This window comes from Myotis lucifugus, unplaced genomic scaffold, assembly GCF_000147115.1.
Source record: "Myotis lucifugus unplaced genomic scaffold, Myoluc2.0 scaffold_25, whole genome shotgun sequence".
NCBI classification, from domain to species: domain Eukaryota; kingdom Metazoa; phylum Chordata; class Mammalia; order Chiroptera; family Vespertilionidae; genus Myotis; species Myotis lucifugus.
In genome coordinates this window covers 10,408,597-10,429,601 of record NW_005871073.1, presented here as the reverse complement: position 1 = coordinate 10,429,601, position 21,005 = coordinate 10,408,597, and the positions used below count along the sequence as shown (strand labels likewise).

The 21,005-nt window shown below is 36.4% G+C and overlaps 1 protein-coding gene across 1 annotated transcript in view; it reads left to right on the top strand.

Moving 5' to 3' along the window:
* The window catches only part of SYDE2 (synapse defective Rho GTPase homolog 2), a 40,180-nt gene extending 28,475 nt beyond the window's left edge, over positions 1–11,705 (top strand). The window contains 2 exon segments of the mRNA XM_006086154.3: positions 3,460–3,691; positions 9,608–11,705. Of these exon segments, the coding sequence (XP_006086216.1) occupies positions 3,460–3,691; positions 9,608–10,083 (708 nt within the window). The 3' untranslated portion in view covers positions 10,084–11,705.
* The last annotated feature ends 9,300 nt before the right edge of the window (positions 11,706–21,005 follow it).

Below are 21,005 nucleotides of genomic sequence, written 5' to 3'. Positions count from 1 at the left end.
GGCACTCATGAGTTTTAGCTCTTCCTTTACTAATGGCTTCTTTTTTTATTTTATCTTTATTGTTGAAAGTATTGCAGATGTCCCCTTTTTTCCCCCACTGACCCCTTCTAGCCTGCATTCCCCCCACCCTAACCCCCGCCCTCCCTGCCCTAGGCCTTCACCACACTATTATCTGTGGCCATGGGTTATGCATATATATAAATTCTTCCGTTAATCTCTTAATCTCTTCCCACCCACCCTCTCTTCCTTCCCCCTGAGATTTGAAGTTCTGTTCCATGTTTCTATATCTCTGGATCTATTTTGTGCATCAGTTTATTTTGTTCTTTAGATTCCAGATATGAGTGAGATCATGGCTTCTTAAACACCATAAATCTAGAAACTGCTTCTTAAGCAGAATACATTTAGAAAAAAATTTTGTCTTTTCGTATATGATTTTAGCCTAGACATAAATATTCTCCTAAGAATATTCTCCTAATATTCTCCTTAATATTCTCCTAATTTTTAAAGAGTATTGTTATCTTAATATTAATATGTTTATTATAGAACTAGAGGCCCAATGCACAAAAATTCGTGCAAGAGTAGGCCTTCCTTCCCCTTGCTGCCAGCACCCAGGACCTGGGCGGCTTCCGGGATCCAGGCTTTCCTCCAGCCGCCGGTAGACACCTGGGCTTCGCTCCGGCCCTGGCTTTATTCAGAAGGATGTCTGGAATGACATCTGGTCTAATTAGCATATTACCCTTTTATTATTATAGATACTTGGGACTATATAGAAAAGAAGAATGGAAAATTATAATGATCAAAACCCAAAGGCAACTGTAATTAACATTTTTATTTATTTCCTTTTAGTATTTTAAAAATATGATAACTATTTTGGTACACATGGCTTAGCCTTAAGACTTAAGCAGCCCTCACCACCATTTCCTTTCTCCTTGCCTCTTCCCATTAGTCCCCTCCTCACAATCTAAATCTTGGGACTAGTGTCTTCAGGTATGCCTGCAGGGTAGGTGGGAGGATGGCTGGGTGTGCAGAACCAGTCTTTAACCTACCTCGCGCGAGCGGTTGTTTCTTAGAACAAAAGGAAAAATAAGGGGAAAACATGTGGTTGGGCTTGTCCAGATAAATATAGGGCTTGCCTAAATTTCTTATGTGAGGGAAGAATGGTCAAGAGTTAGTGAGCAGAGATGTTAAGCCCAATAGTTTCATTCACTGGTTTACTGCTGTCTTCTGAATGACCTGTGCTCTGTCCAATTAGATTAGCAATTACTACTCTTTCGGTGGGGGATGGGAGCAGCTATAAAGAGGTTAGCAGATGCAGAAGGGTGGGGTGAAAGGGTAGAAATATTCCCACACAAATACAAGGTATAATTATGTGTCATTTACATGTAAATGAAGAAATGAGTATCAGAAAATTTAAATCACTTGCCCAAAGCTAGATAGCTTTTATGAGTGTAAGTCTGTCACATGAATTTAGGTCTTTCTGGCCCTTAAGCTCACGCTATTAACATCCTTTCTAAAAAGGTTATGCAATATCACAACTATCATAATCTCTTTTGTATAATATTTAGGTTTTGAACCTATTTGTATATATTTGTTCACATATTTCTTTTCAGTTACAATTACTTATTTGTATGAGACTCTCAGTGGAATTGCTAATTTAAAGGATGTGAACATTTTAAGGCTCTTAATACGTTTTTATATTACTTTTCAAACGGTACAAAACAGTTACTTTTTTGGCTCATCTTATTTAATAGACAGAATAGGTTTTTAATTTTTAGTTGAATTTTTTGGATTTCCATTGAGATTGAACCTAATATTTTTAACCAGTTGTGCTTTTTTTTTCCTTTTAATCCTCATGCAAGGATATTTTCCCATTGATTTTTAGAGAGAGTGGGAGAGGGAAAGACAGAGAGAAATATTGATGTGGGAGAAACACATCGATTGGTTGCCTCCTGATCAGGGCCCAGGCCGGGGAGGAGCCTGCAACTGAGGTATGTGCCCTTGACTGGAATGGAACCTGGGACCCTTCAGTCCCCAGGCCGATGCTCTATCCACTGAGCCAAACCGGCTAGGGCAAACCAGTTGTGCTTTTGTTTGTGTATGTGAGTGTGTGTGTGACAGATTTTGAGTTCAAAATATCAATTTATGTCTTCTCTGCTTTCATACTCTCTTAATTCTTTCCCTTCACAGCCAAACACTGGAGGAATCTTTCTTTCAGCTGTCATCGCTTCTTTACCACTCATTTATTACTCAACACATTGTAATCTGGCTTCCTCCCCTCTCTCTGTGGACTTGTTCTTGCTAAGGTTACTAATGACCTTCTAATCACCAAACCCAAGTGTTACTTAGAGCTCCAGAAATAATATATAACTTTCTTTTTTCTGTTTTTACTTGAATTACATTGTTGGTTGGAATTTATTTCTTCAGTACAATTATGAAGAAGACATCACACACTCATTTTATTTGTTAAATGATTGATTATCTGCCACTACTTCAAAAAAACATAATTCCTTTTCACTATTGACTAAACCTAAATAACCATTCCACTTCTTGAGCAAATTGCCCTTATGAGATTATTTTCTTCAAAGATTAAAATTCTTTTTTTCAATAAATTTGCTTTAATTTCTAACTATACTACTCTTCCCTTTTTCATGGTTTGTCACTTAAAATATTGATTAGTTAAGAAGCACATTGGTCCTTTTCCTAATCTAGATCACAGTAGAACCTGGCCACATTCCGAAATGCTCAGCTTCCTAGATAGTACCCTACTTTCGACTGCAGGATTTATCTGTACTTAAAAATGAACACTACTACTCTAATCCCATTTCCATCATAGCCTTTTTGCTATTGTCATTTTAGAGGAGGGAAGAGAGGAAAATGCTGCTGATATATTTACCCAGGGATTCCAGCTGAAATTTGGAATTCATTCATGAACATTTTATAAAGAGTATATATTTTGACCACTTAATTATGTTATTGGAACCTAAGGGTTTTGTATAACATTTCTATAATAAAATGTTTCAAGTTCCAAACATCCAACTTCTAAGCAAGTCTTTGAAATAACCTTTTATTTATTTTTATTTTTTGGGGGGGGGTTCTATTTTTTAAATTAAATTTATTGGGGTGACATCGGTTAATAAAAATACATAGATTTCAAGTGTACAGTCCTATAATACATTACTAATGTATGCATATTGCATTGTATGTTCACCACCCACAGTCCAATATTCTTCTGTCACAGTATATTTGACCCCCTTTACCCATTACTACCTTCCCCTACCCTCTTTTCCCTCTGCTATCCACCATTTTGTTGTCTGTGTCTATGAGTGTTTGTCTTGCTTGTTCATGAAATAACCTTTTAAGAGTAACAGGATGCCTGTCTATATTTTCTGCTATACAGTGTGCTCTTGAATTTCCCCTTGTGTAACTATATGAGGTGAAATGTAATTTGATTTCATTTAGGCAACCCTAAAGATGTTGTTGGATCATTTGAAATTGGTGGCTTCTTACCATGAAGTGAATAAGATGACCTGCCAGAACTTGGCTGTGTGCTTCGGACCAGTATTATTAAGTCAGAGGCAAGAGACTTCCAACCACAACAACAGAGTCTTTACCGATTCAGAAGAACTTGCAAGTGCTTTGGACTTTAAAAAACACATTGAAGTTCTTCATTACTTACTTCAGCTCTGGCCAGGTAAATGATTTTATGGAAATATTTTTCTCTCTTAATAATAGGATATTTTAATTTGTTGATGATTAAATATACTCCTATGTGCTTAAAGAACACCTTTTTTAGGTCTTGCTTTTGGAAATATTTATGAATTGATACCTGCCCTTTAGACTTCTCAATTTAATATGTCTGCTCTTGCTGATAATATGATAGACATATAGATCAATGTACACATTTTGGATTTGGTTCAATCTGGATTTGAATCTGGCTGTGTCACTTATTAGCTGTCTGACCTTGGGCAAGTTCCTTAATATCTTAGAGTCTCAGCGTCACCGTTTGTCATTTGGATTTAGTATGTTTGTAGAATTTATAGGAGGATTAAGTTAAAAATTATGTATGTAAGTGCTCAGCCCAGTTCTTGGCACATAATAGGTACTCAAGTAAATATTAATTTCTTTTCTCATTTTTAGTTCAACTGGTATGAAGGAGAATTTATTTTTCTCCTTAAATCAATTCTTCTTCTTGACATCTTCACTGCATTTATGGTCATTCTTCAAATTATCCAGGCTTGAATTGACAATTATCTCTGATCTTTTTAGCTTTCTTATCCATCTCTTGAAGCAGTCAATAACAAAATGCTGACAGTTATTGTCCTCATGTATCTCTTGTGTAGTTGCAGAGCTAAAAGGAATATGTATTTAATTAGATGTCCCATAAAGAATCCTGTATTTAAGTTCCAAAATTTTCTTATCCTGAAGTAACCCTTGCTTCACTTCCCAACACTGCACAGTAATTAGATGTCTAGTGGAAGGCACAGTGGTGAAAGTGTTTGGCCCTGGAGTCAGGCTTGGATCCAGATTTGGATTGCGGCACTCACCCACAGTGTGGGCTGAGGCAAATACTTTATTTTCCTGAGACCTGTTTGCTTCTCTGTAAATAGTGTCTACCTCAGGGTTGTGAAGATTGAGATAAAGCATCTAAGGCAATGAACAGAGTGTTTAGCATAAAGTTAGCTCTCAGTAAATGTGCACTGTTACTCTCTTATAGACAAACTAGAGCCCCGGTGCACGAATTTGTGCACTGGTGGGGCGCCCGCTGCGGGAGCAGCTGCTCATCCTGGTCAGCTGAGCGGCACTCCCACTGTGGGAGCGCACTGACCATCAGGGGGCAGCTCCTGTGTTGAGCGTCTGCCCCCCGTGGTTAGTGTGCATCATAGCGAAGGGTTGTTCTGATCGTTCCGCCTTAATGGTTGCTGGACTTTTATATACAGACAGTCCTCGGGTTATGTCGGACTCATACATCGTTTCGTGGTTATGTCGCCATCTCCCATTTATTTATTAAAAAAAAAGTTCCGTCTTTTCGACGTATCTACATATGTGTTTTATGTTTTTTATTATTTATTTTATCTTTAATTTTTTTTTTTTTTACTGTTTCACTTCATTACTGCTGTGTATGTGTCCATGTGAGTGACGTAGGTGCTTATGTAGGTGGGTTCCGACTTACGGCGAAAATCGCATTACATAGTGCCGTAGGAATGGATTTCCGGATCTCCCACATAACCCCAGGACCTACTGTATATAGATGAGAAGAAGAGATTAAAGTACAAAGGAATGCTGATTCAGTCTTTTAAATTACATTTAATTTTTAAAAGTGAATTAAAATTTAAGCTAAAATTTTCAGCTCTTAAATTTGGAAAGTTAAAACTTTTGCTTTCTTTTAAACACAGAGCTAAAAATAATTTCTAATTGACATTTTAACTGAATTAGTATGTATTATTATTTTAAAATTCTGAGTCAAGATTTTCTGTACAATTGGTCTGAATACTACATTTAGTGCCTAAAATAAGGAATCATTCAGGTTAAAGTTTTAAATGTGGGTTTCTTAGCTTTTCCTAAAACTGCTTTAATTATAATAAACATCAGGAATTTGGAGAGGAGCTATCTTATTCTTTTTAAAAATATATATTTTTTTATTGATTTCAGAGAGGAAGGAAGAGGGGTAGAGATGTAGAAACATTAATGATTAGAAAGAATCATTGATCGGCTGCTTTCTGCACACCCTACACTAGGGATCAAGCCCACAACCTGGGCATATGCCCTGACCAGGAATCGAATAGTATCCTCCAGGTTCATAGGTTGATGCTTAACTACTGAGCCAAGCAGGTCAGGTTGTCTTATCATTCTAATTGCACATGTAAACTTGCTTGCTTGGAGATATCATTAAATTACTATCAGTACCTGAGTCCTTTATCATTAATTCTGTACCAGAGATTAATGTCATTTCATTATTTTGTAATAGCTAACTTAGTTCTGGGTGTAGAAGTAAAAATTAAATTATATCCTCTGTTATAGAAAAAAACAGGTGTAGTTTTCAGATTCACTGTATTTCAATGATATCTTTAAACAACTGACTCCTAGTGTATTAATATCTTATTGCAGAGATTTGTGTTGTTGGATTTAGCAATAACTGCTCCCTTTTCTATAATCTTTTATTTTTCTTTAGTTATACCATCTTAGACAAAGGACAGAACAGGGTAGAAAGATGAGAGGAAACAGCAGTTAGTTTTGCCCTCTAAATCATTACTTTTGGGTTCAAGAAAAGGCAGAAGTCAAGTAGATGTAAGACAGTTACTGAGCCTGAGAAAATTGATGGTGACATAGAGACTGGGTCACAGCATGTGAACTTGGTGAATGCCCATCATACATTCAATAGAAGGGTTGCGCTCTCCTTGGTATGCATATTTTATTTGTCTTTTTGGAATCTCCCCTACTCCAGAGGTAAGAAGAGTTGGTTCCACCCTTCCTTTTTGCTTTCTTAACTTTTTGTTTTGTGGGTTTGTTTGTTTTTTCTTTTCTTTTCTTTATAATTTCCTTTGAGCTTTCCATTCAATAAACTTGTCTTCAAAGTGATCCATTAGAACCCTGGCCGATTGGCATTGGAAGGTATATTACATATGTGTCCTTTTTTCCCCCGCCCTTGACAATCCCCTGGCCTCCCCTACCCCGCAGTGTCTATGTCCATTGGTTATGCTTATATGCTGTTTTTTCCATTTTGGGCAAGATTATAATTTCCTTTGAGCTTTCCATTTGATAAACTTGTCTTCAAAGTGATCCATTAGAACCCTGGCCGATTGGCATTGGAAGGTTAGATCATCCTATTGAAAATTATTGATAGGCCACTCTTTCACTTTACAGGTGGGGAAATAGCTTTAGACAGAGTGTAACTCTAGACCAGCTATTTGCTATATCGCATATTCTATGATGAGTAGATTTGGGACAGGTTTTTTTTGGAAAAGCTATTGATTTTTCCCTAATCCTTTTTGTTTAATTTTTCTCCTAGACAAAGCTTCATGAGGTCAGGGACTTGTATTCCCAAGTCCTAACACAGTGCTTGGCACTAATTAGACAATGTATTTTGTTAAATTAGGCAATTGCACTGTAGATAAAAGGCTAATAAAGTGGTGATTAAAGATATAAACCTATTGGTAGAAAACAAGATAAGAAAAGTTTCTTAGTACTTATCATTACATTGTGAAACTTTTCCAGCACCATATAGACTGCATTTTAAATTTTATTCTGTTGCCCCAAATTTTATTCTGTTGCCCAGCCAGCGTTGCTCAGTGGTTGAGCATCAACCTATGAACCAGAAGGTCATGGTTTGATTCCCAGTCAGGGCATATGCCTGTATTGCGGGCTCCATCCTAAGTGTGGGGCCTGCAGGACGCAGCCGATCAGTGATTCTCTCTAATCATTGATGTTTCTATCTCTCCCTCCTCCCTTCCTCTCTAAAATCAATAAAAATATACTAAAAGACAAAAATAAATAAATTTTATTCTGTTGAAGTGGGTAGTCAGCAGTGCTGGGAAAACTAGAACTTTTTTGGGGTGGTTAGAATTAGCCATTTTTGCCCAGTCAGTGTGACTCAGTGGTTGAGCATCAACCTATAAATCAGGAGGTCGCAGCTCAATTCCTGGTCAGGGCACATGGCCTAGTTTCCCGCTTGATCCCCAGTAGGGGGTATGAGGGAGGCAGCCGATCAGTGATTCTCTCTCATCATTGATGTTTCTATCTCTCTCTCCCTCTCCCTTCCTCTCTCTAAAATAAAAAAAATAAATAAATATAATTAGCCATTTTCTCTGCATAATTAATAGGAAACCATTCCACCATCAGTAATTTAAGAAGCTAGTGAGGTTGATTTTTCAGAAATTGAATTTTTAGTATAAAAGATATGACTATTATTATAATCAGTTTCTTAAATATTTCCCAAGAAAATATACAAAAATAATGTTTGAGTAAGGACTTGATTAGTAAAATAAATATAGGGTTTGCAGGTGAATGTCAGAAAAGTAACACAAGCTCAGACACAGAGTCAAAAATGTTTTACTTTGGTTTGGGTCACAAACCAGGTGACCTCAAGATAAGCAGAATACTGTAATAGGCTGACGAAAACAACAGGCATGGCACTTAAGCAGTAAGAGCAGGAATAGCACAGAAAATGAGAGATAAGCAAGGAGACTTAGTGGAGATAAGAAGCTAGAGAAGAAAAAGCAATATGAATAATTAAACAGTGGAAAAATTCAGATGTCCATTCTGCCATTACATCAGTTAATGGCATGGGACATTCTTTATTAATACTGTTATCAAAGATCAATTTTAATACCAGACCTTTAGTTTCATGGAAAATTTTAGGTAAAGAGCTTTTAGCTATTCATAATGATATATAATAACCATAATAAAAATGCAGATAAACAGAAATGTTCAAGAACGTATCTATACACAGTTACCAAGTATTTTAATAAAATCCAAGTAAGAATATTATGTGACTTCTGAAAAATACTGTAATATCACTGTAATTCTGGAAAACTAGAACCATATGCCTGTTTGTATTGTTTTTCAATTATTTTATTTCATACAACAGGAAGCAAGCATTTTGTACCATAGGAATGCAGCAACTTCACACTTTGGAGAGTGAAAGTTGCTGCATTGTTGATGATGATTTGTTCCCTTTACCTTAGAGAAGGGAAATATAGGTGGAGAGGTAGTTATTAACCGAGAATAAACAAGCAGAAAGAGAGGTATGGACAGGTTTTAACAGCTATGCTTCAATATTTAAATTAAGTTTGTTTTACATACAGAAGAGCCTCAGACAAATGTTCTGTTCAATATACACAAAAGACTAAATGGTTTGTCATGGAATAATGTGTGTCTCTGTGGTAATCTGTACAGCAAGCAGAATGCATACCCTTAGGAGAATTTAATCTTACTGTGAGGAATGTTATTTGAGATTGTTAGCTACCTAACCAGAATGGGAAAATAAAATATCTGTACTATTTTCAGGCAATAAATGAAGACTCTTAGTAGCTAATGCCGTATAATCAAACTCAGGTAACACGTAGTCAAGTCTAGTATTCGTGCATTTTATCAAAGTGAAATTGGGGCTGCTTGGTAACGTAAATTATGACACTGCTGCTAATAGAATTGCAAAGAAACAAAGGTCAGAACTTTCAGAGTGAGCACTTTAGATGCCTTGCCTTATTTAGACGTTTGCAGACGAAGGAACTTTTTGTTTTGTTTTGTTTGTACATCAACATGCCTTGCCTGCTTTTGCTGTAGCTTTTAATTAGAAGAAGCTACCAGCTTAGCTACTGTTTGAATTATGGCTAGATAATAATTAACAGAAGTTAATCAACATTGGAAATTGATTTATTTGGGGATGTTATGATATGGCATGAACTAGCTCCACTGTACATTCTACTAGCGCTGTCCCTAATCTTGATTATGTCTGGTGATAGAAAAAATAATTATGGAATGCTTTCTTTGATAGTGTGCATGTTTTTGTTTTAATGCATGTTTGTAGTTACTAAGTGGCTTATCTTTAGCTCTGTTTTTTAAAGGCCAGCTGGATTACTATCACCAAAGCACATTTATTGTTTGTTTCTAGTGCAGCGTTTAACTGTCAAAGAATCACCAGAACAGAAGTCTTCTCTGAATTATTTGAGGAAGAAGAAGGAACGACCTCAGATGTTAAATTTGAGTGGTACCGATTCATCAAGAGTACTTAGGCCACGGCAAACCAGGTTAGACAGTCCACTTAGCAATCGTTATGCAGGAGACTGGAGCAGCTGTGGAGAAAACTACTTTTTAAATACAAAAGAAAATTTAAATGATGTGGATTATGATGATGTCCCTTCAGAAGATGGAGAAAATTGCAGCAAAATGTATGGACCCGATATAATGATTAAACAGCCAATTCCCTTGTCCGAAGAGTGCACATTTCAGACGTATTTGACAATGCAGACAATTGAGTCTACGGTGGATCGAAAAGTCAATCTCAAAGATCTACAAGAAAGTATTGATACATTGATTGGAAATCTGGAGCGTGAGCTCAACAAAAACAAGCTTAGTATGAGTGTTTGAGAATTTTTGTTTTTTCATAATGTTTAAAGTTTCAAATCTTTCTCACAAGGGAAGTTTTTATTTTATTCTTTTAATTCTTGAAGCCTTCAGTTAATTTCTAATAAGTTAATGTGATTCAATTAAAAACACATATTCGCTAATATAATTTTTACTTATCTTATTAGGAAATTTTACTTGGGGTAAAGATAACTTGGACTTCTTGGGTATATTTTAATAAATCTTGCCAATTCTTTGGAGATAACTTTAAATGCACTTACAGCGTTCACAGAAGTTATTAGCCCCTCACGATTTTTGTACTTCATAGGAACTGCTCTTCTGTAGCTGAAACAGATGTTCCTTTTAGAGGAATATTGCAGCTGCTCAGTTGGATTTGCAGTATGAGTCCACGTACACTGCAACACCACTTGATCACATTTCATTTGCAATGCAAATGCTGCTATATAAGAACCTTTTTGTAAATGAAAGTAAAAGTATACAAATATTAATGTATTCTGTATTAACAGTAATTATTTAAGCTTATGGAAATTAAATATTTTTATAATCCTGAAAATATGTATATATTTATAAGTGCATATATGTGTTGGTATTAATGGGGGGGAAGGATTGGTTGCAGAATCACATGTATCTTTAAAATATATGTCATGAGGCCAAAATCATTAGCTTAAGAATGTTGTTTTCAGGGAAAGAACATTTAAGTCAAAGGAGGAATTGCATAGAAACACATGAACCAAAGTACTAGATGCAGCTGAGTAGAAATAATAGACTATATTTGGTTCACAGAAAGTCACAATATCCCCAGTGAGAAGTCATCTTTTAAATTGAAATCCTCTAACTGAAAGGATTAAGTGCCCAGATTTCTGCACTGGTGACTTAGATTATAAAAATGTTCACCTACTCTATGCATATTTAAGTTCTGCTTTAAAAAATTAATTATGCATAAATCATATTTATTTGTAATAGTACATTTATAACATTGACTTTATAATTACCCTCATTTGTTTCTAAAAAATCTTGCCAGTATACTACATGTTACTGATTTTTAAAAATTAACTTATTTAAGTTTATCTACAGGGTAGTCATTATAGCGAGCACAGCAGTGTTTGAAAATGTACATTTAAAAGCCTTTTGTTTTATTAAATTGGAATGTATTTTTTAAAACTTTTATACCTACGGAATGTATAATTTTAAAATTATAAATAAAATTTGAATTACCAACTTAAACTGTAGCAGCCATTAGGAAACCCGACTTCTTGATGTTTTTCTAAATATTATATTTAACTATTTCTTTGCAATACACATTGGTAAATAGAGCACCTTTTTATTTAATTTGAATACTTAATTGTTTTTTTAAATACCCAGATAAATAACTATTTTTATGTGAAATTTTAAGTTTTTAGGCTTTTGTATAACAATCTAGAAGAATACCAAAAGAATATGTGACAGGAATATGTTCTGAGTAAATAGTCAAAAGAAATGTACTTTAAATAATTTGTAGGAAGGCTGTTTCAGTCTTCTTCCTCTTGTTTGCTATATCATGTACAGTGTATGCAATAAGTTGTTCCAGAAATGTAAAACTTTTATTAAAATATTATAACCTTGGTGTCATACTATTACCATAATAATTTTAAGGATTACTTATTTTAATGCCATTATTTTTAAACAAATGTGTTAAAGAATTGGAACATCATATGTTATTCATAAATATACATAATAACTTTTTTTTTTTTGTCCAAAGTTGAATTGTCCAGAATCCGATATACTTTAAGGGCCACATTTATTTGTTATATTACTTTGGATAAGATTAGTTTTAAAGTTAATCTTTGCCATTTTAAATAGAAAATACTAAACATTGTCTAAATCACCAAGTTATAACTATAAAACCTCTTTAATCGATTCTTGCTGTATTCAGTAGTACTCAATAAGTTTATGCCTTTTTATAAGTGGCTTTTTAGTTCAAATCATTGTTGAGTTTTATAACTGCTTTTTATAATCTCCTGAGATCTTCCTACAGTGTTACACAGTCAGCTGCCAGCCTAATGTTTTTTAGGATTAAAAGCAATTGAATTTTAGTGCATGTACCTGAATAAAATTTTTAAATAATTCAGGCAGATAGAAAATAAAAAATAAACATGTTCTTCCCTGCCATCTACACCAATCCCACTTCTCAGAGGTAATACCACTTAAAAAAAAAAATCCTTGCCCGAGGATATGTTTATTGATTTTAGAAAGGGAGGAAGGGAGGGAGGGGGAGAGAGAGAGAGAGAGAAAGAGACATGTATGTGTGAAAGAAACATTGATCAGTTGCCTCCTGTATGCACCCTCAACCTGGGACCAAACCTACAGCCTAGGTATGTGACCTGGAATCGAACCCACTATCTTTTGGTGTATGGGACAGCGCTCTAACCGAGTCACCAGCCACAGCAACAATCACTTTAAAATATATATATATATTGATTTCATAGAGGAAGGGAGAAGGAGAAACATCAATGGTGAGAGAGAATCATTGGTTGGCTGCCTCTTGCACACCCCCCCACCCCCCAACTGGGGATCAAGCCTGTAACCCAGGCATGTACCCTGACCAGGAATCAAACTGACTTCCTGGTTCATAGGTTGACACTCAACCACTGAGCCAGGCTGGCCTGGCAACAAACACTTTTTTAAAAAAAATTAAATTTATTGAGATAACATTGATTAATAAGATTATATAAATTTCAGATGTACACTTTTTTAAAAAAAATTTTCAGATAATACCTCTGTCACTTGCAGGTTATTGCTGCTGTTCCTTGATGTATCATTTAATCTGTTGATTATCCATTATGAATTATAAGCAATTTATCTCCATTTCTCCTCTCCATTTTATGTTTTTAGTTCTTCTGTTTTATAACTTTTGTAATGTTTCTTAATTCATCAGTTTTAAACATATCTCTTGTCTCCCTACCATTGTGAAAATGACCAACCCTATACTTTCTTTTTTTTAAATATATTTTTATTGATTTCAGAGGGGAAGGGAGAGGGAGAGAGAGATAGAAACATCAATGATGAGAGAGAATCATTGATCAGCTGCCTCCTGCATGCCCCCCACTGGGGAACAAACCTGCAATCCGGGCATGTGCCCATGACAGGAATGAACCCGTGATCCTTCAGTCCGCAAGCCAACACTCTATCCACTGAGACAAACCGGTTGGGGCAACCAACTCTATACTTTTTTCCAACTTATTACTGCCCTTTACCTCCTAGCTTCTCTAAGTTGTACTATTAGTTTATATAATCAATATTAATAGATATATATTACTTTGGGGAACTATAATTGACTTCAGTTTTTCCTTTATATATTGATTCTAAATTCTGCAAAGGAATAGCTGCTATGTGCCAGATTATGCAAAAGTATTCACAGGTAAACCAGGTGATTTTGTTTCCTACATACCCAATCTTATATCCTAAAATATATGCTGATTTAAGCAGAATATTCTATGCTGAGGTCAAATGGATTATTTTACTTTCTAGCCATATTTTCTCTAAATTATACTATATGTCATTTGCTTCATAATTGGGACATGGCAGATTTTTATTTTTCCTGGAGTAATTGCTATTCTTTATTTTTTTTTGCAAGAAAAATGCTTTCTTCACTATAACACTTTTTTTATCATTCTATTGAACTATCAGATTTGTTCAGAGTGCTTTTATCTCTCATCCTGAGATTCCTGAAGCATATTCTTGCCTTTTAAAATTTTACTTTGAGCGAAGAAAAATCGTTCACTATAATCCTGAGATCATTTTAAGCTTTTTAATCAACTTGTCTGAATATGGACAAAGTGACTTTTCACTAACATCCTGGGATATGTTTTCTTTGCATGCCTATGTACTACTTTTTCATTTTGTTTTTCTTTTGTATCCCACTCTTTCTTGATTTTGTTTGTTTGCTGAAGTATATTGATAAGTATTCCCCCTCCCCCAACACACACAAAAAGCATTCACAGGAGATGAGTTTTGAGTCCTTGCATGTCTGACAAGGCCTTTATTCTGTCTTCGTCGTCTTCTTCTTCTTCGTCGTCGTCTTCTTCTTCTTCTTCTTCTTCCTTCTTCCTTCTTCCTTCTTCCTTCTTCCTTCTTCTTCCTTCTTCCTTCTTCTTCTTCTTCTTGAAAGGAGAGGGATATAGAGAGAGAAACATTGATGAGAGGGCCATCCGCTGCCTCCTGCATGCCCCCTTCTGAGGATAGAGCTTGAAACCCGGGCATGTGCCCTGACCGGGAATCGGACTGGTGACCTTTTGGTTTCATGGGTTGATGTTCAACCACTGAGCCACAATGGCTGGGCCTCCGTGCTTCATTTTGATTGGACCGGCAGTTCTAGGTTCAAACTCATTTTCCTTTAGGACTTTGAAGGCATTTCTCTATTATCTTCTAGCATCCAGTTTTGCAGTAATCTAGGCAAGAAAGATGGTGATTTAGACCAGGAAAGAAGCAATAGATGTGACGAGAAATGATTGTATTCTGGATATATTTTGGAAGTAGGAGCCAAAAGACTCTGCCAGTGTACTGTGAGAGGAGGTAGAAAGGCCAAATCAACTGAGGTAAGGAGTTATCATCAAATGAGATTGAGATGACTCCATTGTAGTTTTTAGATGAGCTCCTTAAAATGGATGTTGCTGCCCTAACCGGTTTGGCTCAGTGAGCATCGGCCTGGGGACTGAAAGGTCCCAGAGTCGATTCCGGTCAAGGGCATGTACCTTGGTTGCAGGCACATCCCCAGTAGGAGGTGTACAGGAGACAGCTGATCGATGTTTCTCTCTCATCGATGTTTCTAACTCCTTATCCCTCTCCCTTCCTCCCTGTAAAAAATCAATACAATATATATTAAAAAATAATTAAAATGGATGTTGCTATTATTAATATAGTAGTTATCAAAATGTCTTATAATGTCCTGTTAAACGAAAGTACTAGTGCTTCTGTATCTGGTAATGATGCCCATGGAGTCACTTCAAGCAAGAGGACTTCATATACACCTCAGCAAAGTTTATCAGAGCTGCCTGGAAATTTCAGATTGTGTATGTAACTTTATATTGGGGACCCTATGAATAGGTTTGGTAGTGGTATGATTCCTAAAAAGAATTTAGTTTCCAGACCAAAGAATTGCATCTTAAGATTTATAATTTAAAACTACCAATTTTTAGGTTCTTGAGTAGTGATAAAGTTGTAACATGTTTAATAACAGCAAGTACTTATTTGATTCTTTCGGACCTGAGGACTTTGGGACAAGAGGAATGTTCTTTCACTCATTTCCCTGCCTAATGCTAGTTTTTAATTCAGTAAGGCTCATATTTGATAAATATTGAAATTCCAGTTCTTGATCACATTCTGACTCAGCAGAAAACTGACTGGCTAACTCAGGTGGGAATTGATTTTACTGAAAAAAAAAAAAAAAAACAACTATCAGAGGGAAGGCTGCTAAAAATGTTTTATATCTTGATCTATCGGAAATTTCATAGGTGTTTACCTATCAAGTTGCATTTTTAAAATTTGTGTCCTTTATATTTTTTTAAGTAATTTTTTAAATGGGAAATAGACTTGGAAAATAAGTAGGACTAAGAGAGCTAGATGATCAGTTAATTATTAATAAATGAATGAATGTAAAGGGATTTTCAGAGAATGGCTGTCTTTTTCTCAGAAAAAGACTAAGGACTATGAGATGCCATGTCTATGTGTCTATGTAATTTTTCCAATATTTACTCCTGTGTAATAAATTATTTCTGATTGGAAAAATAAAATTACCTTTTAAAAAAAAACAACAAAAAACAAACTAAAACAAAAAATTATGTTTCTTTTGAAACTAGAGTGGCCTTAGGAAAATTAATGACTTAAATAAGTGGGTTGGCAAATTTTGGGTAATATTTTGTAGTGATTTTTTGGTGTAGACTTCAGTAGAAACAATTATCGAAATGACATGTATATGAAAAAGTGCATCTCACCATAAGAAGGAAGGCCTCTAAAAATGTTTTATTAAAATGCGTCATTAATTCTTTACAGAAATTGTGAGCAAATAAATCCTCTTAATTTTGGCCTGATTCACTTTGGTATGCACTTTTTTTTTTTTTTTTTGCTAGAACTGGAAAAGCCTATTTTTTCATCTCATTAAAATAAGATACTTTCATAAAGTTGAATGCGCTCAATAAATATTCTCATTTGAAAGAATAGCAGAGGCCCGCCCCTTAGGGAGACAGGCACTACATTGAATGCTTTTGTTTTTCTCATTGTCAAGTGTTTGTTTTACACAAGTGAGAAAAAAAAAGCCTAAATATTGCCCTGAGTTGGATTAAATTTAATCCTTATTGTTTGATAAGGCCACTGGCGTGCTTTTAAGTTATTTGAGTTCATCTTTATTTTTCTGCTTAACAGAGGTGTTTATGTAGTGCATGCTCTACATACTTCTTTGACTGTAAATTCTACTCTTCAAACCGAGCTCTTCCAAGGAGAGTTTAAAATTCCAACTTTAGAAAAGCACAATGGATATTAAATCAAGAAAAGTGCAAGTCCTTCACCTCCGAGATGTTTTTGTGAAAGTTATGAGACAGCAGAGCCCGCTGCTCACATTCCCTCACAGCTGCGGCTATTGAACAGTGACCCCTTGTTCTTGATCTTTGTTCAGGAAAAGGGAGGCAGGTTGCCAGCCTGTTTGCATCTGCTCTTGCCTAACTCCCCCCCCCACCGCCCCCGGGGGGCATTGCAAAACCCACCTGTTAACCTAAGAGCACGTTTGAATCATCAGGCAGGTGAAAACAGCTTGTCTAAACTGGTAGATAAGAAATGTCAGAGCATAAAGTGCCTTCTGTTATACGTTTGTGTTTGATCTGTACCCGACGTTAAAACTCACCTGTAAAGCCAACCAAACGATACATAAAGGAAGGTGCTTTAGTGTCTTTTTCTATCAACATTTTATTCTGAACACTTTAAAATATAAGGATAAGTTGAAAATTACACAGTGAATACCCATGTATCTAGACTATATCATTGTAAAGATTTTGCTATATTTGTTTGATTATCCACCATTAACTGCCTAAATTTTGGTTCATTTTAAAGTTGAAGACTTCAGTACAGTTCACAATGTGTCATTTTGGAAGCAAAAAAACAACGCTGAGTTGGAGATGAACTTTGTGTGATTATAATTAATCTCTAAAAGAGTCACATAATATGTGTTCACCACAAATCCTAGATTTCATCATGGTTAGAAAGATCCAACATTGCTATTAATAACCTCTAAAAGGTAATACATATTTTGGGTGTCTTGTGATCCTTCCCACATGACTTTTAGCTATCCCAGACTTCCATCATTCGCAGACAACCTTCACAATTTCTACCACATTCAAGTTCAATGTGCAATATTTTTCTTATTTTCTCGAAAATAACTTTTTTTTCCAATTAAGTTTACCTTTAGAGTCAAACTTTATATTGCCACTGTAAATGGAAAAGCGGTATCATTTGTTACAAAACAAGTTAGCCATATTTTTTATGTGCTAAAATAAATGTATAATGTACATCTTGGCGTGCATACCATACCTTAGAAAATCCTGACTTCTAGTCCCCATCCTTCCCCCTTTTCTATCACAAATATTGGACACAAGAAAAGTCAAAGCTGCATACACACAGATGACACCAGGCTATTCTCTTTTTAAGGGACAAACACACCACATGCAGACTTGCCTAAATCTCACCTTGAGCTGCCAATGGGAGAGGTGAAGGGTTTCCTACAGCAGGGCTAGCAGGGGTCTGCAGCCTGTCTGAGAGTGTGTCCTAAGCGGGGCCTATTCTTCATGAGCCTCTGTTGTCAACCCAGCTGCTCTGCAGGCCCCACACTAGCAAGAACAGACCCCCCCTAAAAAGCCCAACCCTTGCATCCCGAGTTTCTACTCTGTGGACTTCTCAGAGCTATGGCTCTGACCATATTTTCTGTTTCATTTGCTTTCCTCTTATTCTTTTATCCCTCCTCCCCCACCAGCGTATCTTTTCCAAACTACCTGCATGTTAACATAGCTGTGGTAGGAGACCACAACACACCAATCTTCCCTTTCTGAAATTAGAACCAAGATACAGGAGCCAGACACTCCAAGGTCAAAAGGCCAGGTTTCCTACTGATAAAGGTAAACTGGAGAATGTAGCGTGGGTCTCTGGCCAAGTGGGCTTCTTCCTACACCCCCTGTGATGTGATCACTTCCGCCCAGTCACTGGCAGAGTTGGTTGAAAACAAGCCTCTCCTGGCAGGGGTAGAGAGCCCGTCACGTGCTGGCGCGGTGGGTGAGAGAACACAGAAGGCACCCAGCCAAGCTTGCCGAGGTCCTGCTCAGCCACCACGAGGAAGAGTCAGTCTCAGGACTTGGGAAGCAGTAAATGAGGGAGGCAGAAGCTGGAGGTCCCTCATATTCTTCCCTCTTGAGAGGTGGAGAAGTTCCCTTCCTTTTATGGAAACAGGAGAAGTGCAGGATGTTCTCCCGGAACAATTACCTCCTATTGCTTCCTCCTATAGTGACCAAATGTCACAGGATGAACTTTGGAGCAGGAAATGGGAACGCTGAACTGGGAACGGCATATTGGCAGCCAAAAACAACATGTGAAGATTTTGTAGGTAATTGCTAGACAATCGCTGCCAGTGGGCACTCTGGTTAATCTGCAAAGTGGGCCTATTCTACCTTCACTCGGTAAATCCCATCGTCACGAGTCAGCTCTGGGCCTCAGTCTCCCCACCAGTGTTGCCTTTTCCTCCCAGTCCCAGCAGAATCTGCCTCCAGGGAAAACTTACTCTCCACTTGGTTCTACAGTCTCACCTGTGAGTATGCAGGCTCATCATCTGACTGAAATCCTAGGATGTTACTGATGGTAGGGTTTATTTGTACTTTATTTGAAAATGAAAGTGTATTAAACCACCTTTAAAGAACATGCCTAAGAGAATATCAGAAGAACTTCTTTAGTTTCAATTCTTTCTGCTAACTGTGGGGTTCCTTGCTGCTGCTGCGACTCCCATGCCATGTTCACTGCTGAAAGACTGTGAGCTTTTGTATTAGCCGTCCCAACTTCCCGTGTCGGCATATGTCCTCAGCCGCCACAGGACAGCATTTAAACTGTTGTTAGTGTATTGACAAGGGGCCTGCATAACAAAGAGGTTGGGCTTCTAGCAAATCACCTAATGGAAATTTTATGAAAGTCAGAATTGCATCTGTAAATTAACATAAATATACATACGAAGGGCCTAGACTAGCCAAAACAACTTTGAAAACAGTATTGGAAGACTAATACTATCTGACTTTATGATGACAGTTTTCAAGACAGTGTGGTATTGACATTAGGATAGGCAAATAAATTTATGGAACACAATGGAGACTTCAGAAATAGACCCATATGTATCTGTAAAACTGACTTTTGACAAAAGTTTCAAAACTTCTAGAAGAAAAGCTTGAGTTATACAAAGATTTCCCTGATAGGTCACCAAAACTATGATTCATAAAAAAACCCCACAAATTGATAGACTAAACTTTATCAAAATTAAAAACTCTGCCCTTTCAAAAGATACTGTTAAGAAAACAAGAAGGTAGACCACAGATGGGGAGTAACTGTTTTTGTGCATCTGGTAAAAGACTTATATTCAGAATATATAAAGAACTCCCAAATCTCAATAATAATAAAAAATATAACCCTGCAAAAATAATCTGAGCAAAATATGTGAATAAACATTTCATGAAAGAAGATACATGGATGGAAAATAAACACAGGAAAATAATTTCAACATTATTAGTCATTAGGGAAATGCAAATTGAAACTCTGGGATACTACTGCACTCTAATTAGCATGGCTGCCCTTTAGCACTGGTGGGAGGGGAGAGGAGCTGGGACTCTCGTACACTGCTGGTGGGAACATGAAATGGCACCACCACCTTAAACACACTTGGCAATATCTTTAAAAGTTGAATATATGCACACCATTTAATCCAGGCATTCTACTCCTAGGTATTTATCCAAGAGCAATGAAAGCATATGTCCATGAAAATGATCAGAGCAGATTAATTTGTAATAACTCCAACCTGGAAACAACCAAACCAAACATCCATCAAACACATGTTCATATGGAAAAATAGTACAATAATTAATAAGTAATAGTACAAAATATAAAATCTTTGTTCCACAATTGGAAACCTACTTTTGCCCCACCTTGTATATCCATACAATGGAATACTATTCAGCAATAAATAGTAATGAACTATAGATACACACAACATGGATGAATCTCAAAAGGGAAAGACAAAAATATATAAATATCATATGATTCTATTTATGTAAAATAGGAAATGCAGAGAGACTAATCTATAGTAGCAGAAAGCAATGATTTTTTTTTATTGCTTAAAGTATTACAAAGAGTATTACATATGTCTCCTTTTTTCCCCCGCCCTTGACAATCCCCTGGCCTTCCCTACCCCCCAGTGTCTTATGTCCATTGGTTGTGCTTATATGCATGCATATAAGTCCTTTGGTTGATCTCTTACCCCCCCTTCTGCCCCCCTACCCTCCCCGGCCTTCCCGCTGCAGTTTGACAGTCTGTTTGAAGCAGCACTCCCTCTGTATCTATTTTTGTTCATAAGTTTATAATGGTCTTTATTATCCATGAATGAGTGAGATCATGTGGTATTTTTCCTTCATTGACTGGCTTATTTCACTTAGCATAATGCTCTCCAGTCCCATCCATGCTGTTGCAAATGGTAAGAGTTCCTTCTTTTTTACAGCAGCATAGTATTCCATCGTGTAGATGTACCACAGTTTTCTAATCCATTCATTTACTGATGGGCACTTAGGCTGTTTCCAGATCTTAGCTATGGTGAATTGTGCTGCTATGAACATATGGGAGCATATATCCTTTCTGATTGGTGAGAAAGCAGACAATGATTG